This window comes from Mus caroli, assembly GCF_900094665.2.
Source record: "Mus caroli chromosome 3 unlocalized genomic scaffold, CAROLI_EIJ_v1.1 3_unlocalized, whole genome shotgun sequence".
Taxonomy (NCBI): domain Eukaryota; kingdom Metazoa; phylum Chordata; class Mammalia; order Rodentia; family Muridae; genus Mus; species Mus caroli.
Genome location: NW_018388435.1, coordinates 36,529 through 47,901, shown reverse-complemented (window position 1 = coordinate 47,901; position 11,373 = coordinate 36,529). Strand labels below are relative to the sequence as shown.

General features: G+C 41.7%; 1 protein-coding gene and 1 pseudogene across 1 annotated transcript; one reads left to right on the top strand and one right to left on the bottom strand.

Annotated features, from left to right (window-relative positions):
• The first annotated feature begins 1,043 nt into the window (after window positions 1-1,043).
• On the top strand, window positions 1,044-7,319 carry Commd2 (COMM domain containing 2). The gene is made up of 5 exons (XM_021154154.1): window positions 1,044-1,160; window positions 1,248-1,325; window positions 1,932-2,014; window positions 2,490-2,663; window positions 6,790-7,319. Exons 1-5 carry the CDS (start codon window positions 1,094-1,096, stop codon window positions 6,985-6,987), a joined length of 600 nt encoding a protein of 199 aa, XP_021009813.1. The 5' UTR covers window positions 1,044-1,093; the 3' UTR covers window positions 6,988-7,319.
• A 1,703-nt stretch (window positions 7,320-9,022) lies between these two features.
• Window positions 9,023-9,593, bottom strand: LOC110287583 (annotated as a pseudogene).
• Window positions 9,594-11,373: the final 1,780 nt, after the last annotated feature.

Below are 11,373 nucleotides of genomic sequence, written 5' to 3'. Positions count from 1 at the left end.
AGTCTGTTTGAATTTTTACCATCTTCTATCCCTCTTCAGTTCCTAAGAAACTGGTTATTTTATGTTTCCTGCCTCTCAGCTCTCCCTCTTCTGCTGGCAAGAATCAGGCTGTGCTGTCACTTCTATGGCTTGATGTTCAGGATGCTCAGCTGTCGCAGCTGCTGCCAAATGGCTGCTTTTATCATTGCTGCTACAGCACTGTATCTGCTTCCAGAAGTGGGCAAGAAAAGACCCCTAGAGAGAAGCCTTTTATTGAGTCCAAAGTTGTAGCAGCAAGGGATACAGTGTAGGGTGTGTCTATCCCTACCTGCTCATGAACTGAGCAGCCAGCTTCTAAATCTGAAGAAATGGTGTTTGCACCATTTGAAGCAAACCTCACATGTAAACGAAGGTATGTTTGGTTAGCATCTTCCCTTTTGTACCAAGAGTAGCAGTTCTTTGGCTGGGCAGCCAAGGAAAGTGCTCCCTTTCTTGCCTAAGTGGACACGTTCACAGGCTTATTTAAGGATCATGAAGGCTTGTGATAACACAAAGTCCTACACAAACTATTCAAAACTACCCTAGTTGGGGCTGTATCTTCAGAAACCAACGCAAAGACCTTTGCTCATAGTGTAGTCACAGTGTAGTTTCTTCAAGGTATTTGTGGAGTGTACAAAATAGTCACTACATCATGATGCATGTATGTATGTATGTATGTATGTGTATAAGAGAGTGTTATATACCCAAAACTAGAGTTAGTGATGGTTGAGAGACACCACGTGAGTACTGGAACCGAACCTGGTTCTTCTGCAAGAGCAACAAGAGATCTTAACCACTGAACCATCTCTCCAGCACTACATATTACACTTTTGCAGGATGGCTCATGAATGAGTGGAAGACTTGTACCTTCAACTCTTTTTACCAGCGTTCACTGCCTCCCTTCACTCCTATAGAGTGAACCGGACGATACCGTGCTCCTAGGGCTGCCAGAAACCGGAACCCAAAGCATGGGCTGTACCGCGACGCCCGCCGGAGCCTCTTTTTGCCTGCACAGAGGTCGGAAGTGGTGAGGGCGGGGCCGGCGCCGGGTGGCAAAGTCCGAAGAGCCGCTAAGATGCTGCTGGATTTGTCCGAGGAGCACAAGGAGCACCTGGCCTTCCTGCCGCAAGTGGACACTGCAGGTAAGGGAGTGCTTGCAGGGTGCTTGCGGCGGGGACAAACCGGGGGACAGCCCGGCACTCACGGCCTGCTGCTGACTTCCGTTGCAGTGGTCGCCGAGTTCGGGAGGATCGCCGTGGAGTTCCTCCGACGGGGCTCAAACCCGAAGATCTACGAAGGCGCCGCCAGTAAGAAAGGGGGAGGACGGGCTCTGTCTGTGGAGCTGGAGAGTGCGATCCATTCTCTTTCTCCGCAGGAGCCTTTGCAGGTCCTAGGGTCTTGTTCCTATGGCAGCCCCTTAAAACCCCGCAGAGCAGTCAGTCAAGGCGCACACTCTGCAAGGAGCTGCGCGATTTTATAACTAGTATGGAACAAATATCTTCATATTTAAAATGAATACAGTGCCACCTGCCTTTTAGAAATATTCTGGTGCTTAATAAAATACCGCATGCTAAAGAAGTGGAACTGTCATCGAAGTGTTTAGTAAACATTTGCTACCCAGAAACTGCTTTTTTGCTAAACTGGAGTGGGGTGGGGTGAGATTAAGAACCTCTCTGCTGACTTCTCCTTCTGCCTGGCTTGAAGGGGCTTTGTGTGTCTGTTCACAGGTTTGTGTTTTGTTAGGCTGGCTTGGAGGGAAATAGCCAAGGCCTCTGTTAGTGGAGTGGGTTAAGAAGGAACAGTAGTCCCCGCTTAACTCATTTTTATTGTATTGTTTGAAAACAGAGCAATTGAATGTGTTTATTTTTAAACAAATTGATAATCTGTTTATTTCTTCACCACCACCACCTTAGGAAAACTGAACGTGAGTAGTGACACTATCCAGCATGGTGTGGAAGGATTAACGTATCTCCTCACGGAGAGCTCAAAGCTCATGGTAAGACTTCTGAGAACTGTATTGTATCACCCAGATCCTTTCAAACAGGCACCTATTACAATATTTCTAACTCATAATCGAATTTGTGCAGTATACCAAAACAGTGCTATTGGCATTATCTAATATGAATACCTCTTGCCGGTTTAAATTATAATTGTCTCTTTTTCTGCATCATGTGCCATCACCCATGTGTGTCAGGAGATGGGAGAATGAAATATTGCATTTTTTAAAATGTATCAGCAGTCAGTATCTGGCTTGATGGAAAAATATTAAATAAAATTAGGCATCTTAATTTCTTTCCTATTTTAATAAGGTTATTTTGTATATTAGTAACTTGGATTTCGGAATGGTGGGTCTGTAAGGAATGTTCTAAATAGAATTAGAGGATATAATGTACTTTTGTGTGTAGAAATGGTTTAGCATTTACTAGACAAAGATAAATACCAGTGTTCTGTTGAACTCAATTTACCTTTAGATTTCTGAACTGGATTTCCAAGACTCTGTCTTTGTTCTGGGATTCTCTGAAGAACTAAACAAATTATTGCTTCAGCTGTACCTGGACAACAGAAAGGAGATCAGAACTATTCTGAACGAGTTAGCACCTCGTCTTCCCAGTTACCATAGTCTTGAGTGGCGGCTAGATGTACAGGTATGGCTTTTCCTTTTCTTAAATCTGTTATTTACCAACTTAACCAAGCTCTGGTGTGAAAACAAAAATGTAGATTTTAATGGTCATTTTGGGTCATTTCACAAGCAGCTCATTTTATTTCTAATTTGATTTACTGAGTTTAATTTGCAAAGGTTTTTAATTTGTTTTTATTACATGTGTTTATTTAATGTATGTGTACATGAATGTCACTTGTGTAGAGGTCAGAGGACAACTTTCAGAAGTTTGTCTGAAGGGATTGAACTCAGGTAGTCAGGCATAGCAGCAAATGCCTTAACCCACTGAACCATCCCAAAGACCGTAATTTGAAAAGTTGATAAGAAGTATGGTTTAAGAAACAGACTTGTTTGTTTGTTTTGCTTTGGTTTTTGGCAATGCTTAGTTTAAAGACACAGTTCTCTCTTGTACACAAAGAAAAGTGTACAAGTCTGTGTACTCAATATCACATAGTCACATACTCAAAATAGATGTGACCGTGACCAGGACCCCAGAGACATTCTTTTTTTTTTTTTTTAACCTCCTATTAATTATGGTTCCTTCCCTCCTCTCCAAAGGTAACCACCATCGGAAGTATTTAATGCAGTTTTTTTTTTTAACTCATTTTATCTGTGTACACATGCAGTGACTGAGGCAACCCTCCTATGTAGGGCTGGGGTTAGTTCTGGTAGAACATTCTCCTAGTATATACGAGACCCAAGCTTGAAGCTCTAGCACTGGAACACAGAAACTTACACAGAACACAAAAAAATCATTGGTGTCTGGCTTCTCTTGTAAAACATTGTTTTTGAAAAGATTTGTCATTTAGCTATTTTGGAAGACTCATAAATCCAGGATCCAGGCCCAATACAGACCCCAAGTCTCAGTTACTTGAGAGGCTGAAGCAATGGAGCCACTAGCCCAGGAGTTTGAGACCATTCTGGGTAACAAGTGTGAGGTACTTTTTCAACTAGAAAGATGTTATCTATTGTCTGCTTAGGGTTGTTAAAATAGCTAGTAGTTTAGGACAGTTGTAAAACAAACTTCTATAGGTGAAAAAGTACAGTCTCATTAATAAAATAGCAACTGTTTCAAAAGGTTTATAGCTTGTGGTCTATGTGTGCTCATAAACTGAAATAATTGTTTTAACAAAACATACATTTCTGAATAAAAACTGATATAGAAAACAAAAGTCTATATTTTTGACAGAAGACAGAACCTAAGTTTTGTTTTGTTTTGTTTTGTTTTGTTTTGTTTTGTTTGGTTTTTCGAGACAGGGTTTCTCTGTGTAGCCTTGGCTGTCCTGGAACTCACACTGTAGACCAGGCTGGCCTCGAACTCAGAAATCCGCCTACCTCTGCCTCCCGAGTGCTGGGATTAAAGGCGTGCGCCACCACCCCCGGCTGAGAACCTAAGTTTTAAAGGCTCATAGGAATTCAGGGATTGAAATCAGAGATAGATTGTAGAACAGTGTACTGGTTCTCTGACTTAAATAATCTGATATTAGTGCCGTGCCCTATCTGATTCTGATGATACTAGTATAAAGTTTGGCCTGGAGAGCAGAAATTTTAAAATCTCTCTTTTAATCCTGTATTAGTCAGGGTTCTCTAGAGTCACAGAACTCTATGGATAGTCTCTATATAGTAAAAGAATTTATTGATGACTTACAGTCGGCAGCCCAATTCCCAACAATGGTTCAGTCGCAGCTGTGAATGGAAGTTCAAGGATCTAGCAGTTACTCAGTCTCACGGCAAGCAGGCGAAGGAGCAAGAGCTAGACTCCCTTCTTCCAATGTCCTTATATTGTCTCCAGCAGAAGGTGTAGCCCAGATTAAAGGTGTGTTCCACCACACCTTTAATCCCAGATGAAAGGTGTAGCCCAGATTAAATCTCCTTAAACTCGGAGATTTAATCTTCTGGAATCCATAGCCACTATGGCTCAAGATCTCCATACCAAGATCCAGATAAGGATCTCGAAGCCTCCAGATAAGGGTCACTGGTGAGCCTTCTAATTCTGGATTGTAGTTCATTCCAAATATAGTCCAGTTGACAACCAGGAATAGCCACTACAAATCCAGATATTGGTAATAGGAATCAAAGTTTGTGCGTCATTATCACAGTGGAGACTGTGTAACCTGAAATAAGGAAGCTGTACTGGCTAGTTTTGTGTCAACTTGACACAGGCTGGAGTTATCACAGAGAAAGGAGCTTCAGTTGGGGAAATGCCTCCATGAGATACAACTGTAAGGCATTTTCTCAGTTAGTGATCAAGTGGGGAGAGCCCCTTGTGGGTGGGACCATCTCTGGGCTGGTAGTCTTGGTTCTATAAGAGAGCAGGCTGAGCAAGCCAGGGGANGCAAGCCAGTAAAGAACATCCCTCCATGGCCTCTGCATCAGCTCCTGCTNCCTGACCTGNTTGAGTTCCAGTCCTGACTTCCTTTGGTGATGAACAGCAGCATGGAAGTGTAAGCCGAATAAACCCTTTCCTCCCCAACTGCTTCTTGGTCATGATGTTTGTGCAGGAATAGAAACTCTGACTAAGACAGAAGCCAAAATGGGTTACAGAAATTTGGTAAGAATTTAGATGTAATATAGCAGACAATAGGAAGCCCTTGTAAATTCTTTGATAAACGTGACATTGAAGCAGTTATTTAAAAAATTAATTTGGCATCCTTGGATGCATCAGAACAAAAGTGGGAATTTAGAAATATAAAGAATGTAAGCCTTTACAGTCATTTCCCCCTTTCTATTGGATAAACCTTTTTTGTCTTACTAGTATCTTGGTACTCTTTTTCTTACCTTTTTAAATTACAGTTTATTTTTTTATTCATTCATTCATTTTGTTTTCGGAGACAGGGTTTCTCTGTGTAGTTCTGACTGTCATGAAACTCTCTGTAGACCAAGCAGACATCTACTTCTGCCTCTGGAGTGCTGAGTTTAAAGGCATTTACCACTGCCTGCCTTAAATTGCAGTTTGAATTAGGACTCAGCATACTGACCACAGCTGACTTACTTCTCTCTATAAAGTTTTAGTTGGTGTAGCCATGTTTGTTTGCATATAGTAGCTGCTCTTAAAATACAAAGGCAGAATTGACTCATTGGACCAGAAACTATATGGTGTGCACAGCCTAAAATACTTGTTATCTGGCTACTTACAGAAAAAAAATTACCAACCTCTGCTTTAATTTTTTTTATTTAACTGAATGAATGTATTTTTTTTTATTTATTTTATTTTTATTTTTTATTTTTGGTTTCTCGAGACAGGGTTTCTCTGTATATAGCCCTGGCTGTCCTGGAACTCACTTTTGTAGACCAGGCTGGCCTCAAACTCAGAAATCCGCCTGCCTCTGCCTCCCGAGTGCTAGGATTAAAGGCGTGTGCCACCACACCCGGCATGAATGTATTTATTTATATTTGGCTCTTTGAGACAGGGTCCCACCATGTAGCCTTGGCTGACCTAGAACTTGCTGTGTAGACCATGCCGACCTTGAACTTGTAACATGTGCCCTTTTATCCTGTCTAAGGAATCTTTCCACACCATAAGATTGCGTTTGCAATCTTTTTTTCCCCACATTTTTTATTAGATATTTTCTTCATTTACATTTCAAATGCTATCCCAAAAGTCCCCTAACACCCCCCCACCCCCCCCTCTGTTCCCCTACCCACCCACTCCCACTTCTTGGCCCTGGCATTCCCCNCCTACCCACCCACTCCCACTTCTTGGCCCTGGCATTCCCCAGTACTGGGGCATATAAAGTTTGCAAGACCAAGGGGCCTCTCTTCCCAGTGATGGCCAACTAGGCCATCTTCTGCTACATATGCAGCTTGAAATATGAGCTCTGGAGGTACTGGTTAGTTCATATTGTTGTTCCACCTATAGGGTTGCAGACCCCTTCAGCTCCTTGGGTGCTTTCTCTAGCTCCTCCATTGGGTGCCCTGTATTCCATCCAATAGATGACTGTGAGCATCCACTTCTGCAATCTTGTTGCTTTTCTTTCCAACTGTTTTAAAGTTTACTTTTCATTTTGACATTTGTGGTTCACCTAGAATTGGATTTTTACATAGTAGAGTGTACTTTAAGTGCTATCTATGCAGCATAGTTACTAGTTACTGTGCTCTCTTGTGTTTCCAAGCTTGCAAGCAGAAGTCTCCGGCAACAGATTAAGCCATCAGTGACCATAAAGCTGCACCTCGATCAGAATGGCGACCACAGCACTCATTATTTGCAGACAGACCCAGCTACCCTGCTTCATTTGGTTCAGCAGCTGGAGCAGGCGTTAGAGGAAATGAAAACAAACCACTGCAGGAGAGTAGTCCGCAGCATCAAGTAGCTCTGAGGTTCCCTTCCTTCCAGTTGGAGACACAGGCGTGGCAGTGGAACGTCTGGATTCGTGGAGTTTCTTTCCCTGCTTAGGATGTTGAAATCTTGATCAGAAGCTGAGCCGCAGCTCTGTTTTGGTGCTGAATGCGGTCAGCTTCTTGGCAGGTTGGAAAGCATTTTTTACTTCAAGTGTGTAAAGAGGATGGACCAACTAAGATGGATCAGTACTGTTCCTGATTTCTGTGGATATGTGACTTCGGACTTGGATATTTTTTTTATCTACTTTATTTCCTTTGTTCTTGATCAAAATTTGAAAATAAAATTCACTGTTACTACTTAGAACTATTTCTAGACAGTTCAATATTTTTTTTCTTCTAAAAGCAGTATACAATTACAGCCATAGAAAAAGCTTGTCTATATTGTTACAGGTAGCATGTGTATTCTTGTTTGTATGTAAAGATGATAAGTATCATTTACCATATTGCTTACATTTGAGTTATTGGGGCTAATTAATTTAAGTGATATATAAGTTTGTGTGGTCTAATGTACATTTTATCAGGGACTAACTTCCCCCATTCCCAAAGCAACTAAAAGACACACCATCATTTAGATTTACAAGCAATGATGTAAGAGTAGAATGATCAATTCTTTTTTATCTTTACATATTTATTTTGTGTGGGTGGCCAGGTGGCCTTGATTGGCCTGGAATTGAGTCTGTAGATCAGACTGACCTTGAACTTGTAAATTTAATTTGTTTTCTTAATGATATCCATTCTGATTGGGGTGCCACAGAATCTCAAGGTAGTATTAATTTGAGGTGTTTTTTTGTTTGTTTTTTATTTGCTTTTTGACACTTGAATTTCTTCCTATCTGTTCAATTTATTACCTATTTATTGGTTGTATAATTTCAGTTGTTTGGTAATGTGGTTTGTTTGTTTGTTTGTTTGCTGCTGCTGCTGCTGCTGCTGCTGCTGTTATTGAGACAGTCTCAGGTAGCCCAAGCTAGGCTTAAACTTGCTTTGTATTCCAATAATAGCCATTGTATTCCAATAAGAGCCAAAGATCCTCTTCTTCCAAGTGCTGGTATTACAGTGCCACCACATTCAATTTTAACATGCTTCGTGCATGCTAGGCAAACACTGACAATCAAGCTACATCCCTTCCCTTTCTTTTTTAAATTTTTTGTTTTGTTTTGTATTTTTGAGACAGGTTTTTTTTTTTTTTTTAAGATTTATTTATTTATTCTATGTAAGTACACTGTAGCTGTCTTCAGACACTCCAGAAAAGGCAGTCAGATCTTGTTATGGATGGTTGTGAGCCACCATGTGGTTGCTGGGATTTGAACTCCAGACCTTTGGAAGAGCAGTCTGGTGCTCTTACCCACTAAGCCATCTCACCAGCCCGAGACAGGGTTTTAACTGTCCAGGAGTGCACTCTGTAGGTATCCACCTGTCTCTGCTTCCCAAGTGCTAGGACAAAAGGTGAGTGCTACCACTGCCCCGCTCATCCCATCCCTTTCATGTTTAAATTTTGTAGTTCTTTATACCTCCTATTAGTCCCCTATCTGAATATAATTGGCATTCTGTCTTTTCATTACTGATGGTTTTTCTTTGATGTACAGATACTTTCTAATGTCATGTATTCCTATTTGTCAATTCTTTTTTTTTTTTTTAATTCTCATAATTTTAATGGTCAATAGCTTCCAGTTGGCTTCTGAATGGTATAGTTAAACAATACACTTAAGACACCCCCACAGCAAGTTCACACCCCTCAGAAAGTAGCATTGGCTATCCATACTCCACTGCTCAGTCAGACTTCCACAGCCTGGGAGCCACTCCTGGGTTATGGAAATAGACATCTTAGTGTAATGAGCTGAAGAAACCCCTGGCACACCCATGATCTGTTATTTTTGCTTAAAAAAATAACAAGTATTAAACCAAACACTTTCCCAGGTGCTGCTGCTTCACAGAGAAAACCCAGTGTTGCTGTAGGGATCTGAGTCCTGTGGGCCCTGTGGTTCTGCTTCTCGTCCCACTCTCCTGCAGTCATACGGCATAGAGCTCATAAACCTTCTTTACACAGTATACCAGGGCAGCCAGGGCTATTGTGTTGTGCAGTCTCTTTCTGTGCAGGTCGTCCTTCCGAACCAGCACTACTGGTGTGGAGGAGGTGAGTGTGTGCAGAGGCAGGCGGGACAGTTTATAGGCATACTCCACCTGGTACTTGCAGCAAGGGTCAAACTGCCAGGAGATCCCATAGAGGGTACAGCAGGCCAGGCTCAGCACACCAGGGGGCAGGGAGATATAGTGGGAGTAATCCAGGGGCAGTGCCAATGGGGTGAAGAGGCAGGCAGTACCTGCCAACACGGCCGTCTTGTGCAGGCAATTGCCTCCGGTGATCCAGCGTGCTGTCTCATCTCCAATGCGGGTGGGCTCTATCACAATGTACTTGTACTGGGCTTCCAGCGCCTGCTCCAGCTCATACTCAAACTGATCCTGGGCGTTCTCCCCACTGTAGATTTCATGCACAATGTAGCAGTCTGTAGCTGAGAGGCTAACCCTCTCTCGGGAGCCGCCTCCGCCCGGACCCAGACGCCTCCTTCCCCATGCGGCCATCTTGGAGGCCATCTTGGAGACTCTCGGTTCGTCGGGCCTATTTGTCAATTCTTGACTCTTTTCCTATGTTGTTGGAATCCTGATTTGAAAATCCTGGGCTATGTCCTAAAGTATTAACTATGTTTTCCTCTAAAACTGTCAGTTTCAAGTCTTTAGTCCATGTAAATTATTTTTGTGCAGAGTGAGAGACGTGTCAATTTATTTTACAGTTGGATCTTTAGTTTTTCCAACACTATATGCTGAAGGGAGCTCCTTTTGTTATAATGTATGTTTTTGATTGCCTTGTGCTATAGCTATGTGGGTTTCTGTCTGCCTCCTCTGTTGTATTCCATTGATCTACATGTCAGATGTTTTCATGTCAGTGTCTTTCTGTTTTTGTTACTATGGCTACATAGTATAATGTAGTAGTGTGATATTTCTAGTATTGCTCTTTCTGATTAAGATGACTTTGGATGCTGGGTGTGGTGCTGTACACCTTTAATCCAAGTACTCAGGATGCTACATAGTGAGCTGCAGTCCAGCCAAGGCTACATAATGAATGAGACTGTCTCAAACAAACAAAGGCTGCTTTGGCTATTCTGGGTCCTTTGTGCTTCTATATAAATTTTAGGGTTGTTTTATTTTTTTCTAGTTCTTTAAAGAATGTCATTGGAATCTTGGTGCAGATTATGTTGAATCTACAGATAACTTTTGGGGAGTCGCCATTTCCACAGTATCACTTCTGCTGATCCATGACCATGGACAGTTTTCCATGTTCTAGGATCTTCTTCACTTCCTCCTTCAGTTTTAGTTGTAGAGGTCTTTCCCTCTGCAGCAGTGATTTCTCTCTTGTGATAAATGACCATGACTGAAGACAGCTTGAGAGAGGAAGTTTAGTGTGGCTCACGGTTGCAGAGGGCTAGTGTCCGTTATAGTGGGAGGCATGGTAACTAACATGCAGTGGATCAGGAAGCTGGGAGAACACACACAGAAACAGAAGGAACTCATGGAAGTGAGGAAAAGCTATAAAGTCTTTCAAATCACTACCTTTTTGGTTAGATTTCTTACTGTTTACTTTTTTGGAAGCTATTGTTGGAATTTTTTTATTGTTGGAATTTGTATTATTGGAATTTTTTTTTCTGATTTCCTTCTCAGCAAGTTCAGTGTGTGTGTGTATGTGTGTGTGTGTCTATGTGTGTGTGTGTGTATGTGTGTGTGAATGTGTGTGTGTCTGTGTGTGTGTGTGTNTGTGTGTGTGTGTGTGTGTGTGTGTGTGTGTGTTCACTGGTGGGGTCTTTAGAATTTTAAGTATAAAGTCATGACATCTACAATTAAGCACTACATCGAATAAGATAGGAGTGGGCACCTTTGTCTCATTCCTGACTTTAAGAAACATGCCTTCTAATCCCCCCATTTCATACAATGTGTTTCAGATTTATGCATAGCCTTTATTGTGTTGCTATATGTTCCATCTATTTCTAGTTTCCTCGGGTATTTTATCATGAAGGGATGTTAATTTTGTCAGAGGCTTTTTCTGCATCTATTGATGTGAACATGTTGTTTCTGTCCTTGAGTCTGTTTATATGTTGTAGTACACTGATTGGTGATTTATGTATGTTGAAACTTCCTTGCATTTCTGCAGTGAAACCAACTTGAAAATGGTGTATGATTTCCCTCCCTCTGTGTGTGTGTGTTGTAGTTTATGTTCTTGAGCATGCTCTTGCACATATAACAAGTGTTGGTCAGAGGTTGATATCAAGTGTTTTCCTTTGTTGCTTTATTATTATTGAGACAGGGTCTCT

What these genes read in the sequence shown, in the direction of transcription:
- Commd2 (XM_021154154.1), top strand. Translation starts at nt 1,094, where the DNA reads ATGCTGCTGGATTTGTCCGAGGAGCACAAGGAGCACCTGGCCTTCCTG. An exon ending in GCCGCAAGTGGACACTGCAG is followed by an intron (nt 1,161 to 1,247) that starts GTAAGGGAGTGC and finishes CTTCCGTTGCAG; the next exon opens with TGGTCGCCGAGTTCGGGAGG. An exon ending in AGTGGCGGCTAGATGTACAG is followed by an intron (nt 2,664 to 6,789) that starts GTATGGCTTTTC and finishes TGTGTTTCCAAG; the next exon opens with CTTGCAAGCAGAAGTCTCCG.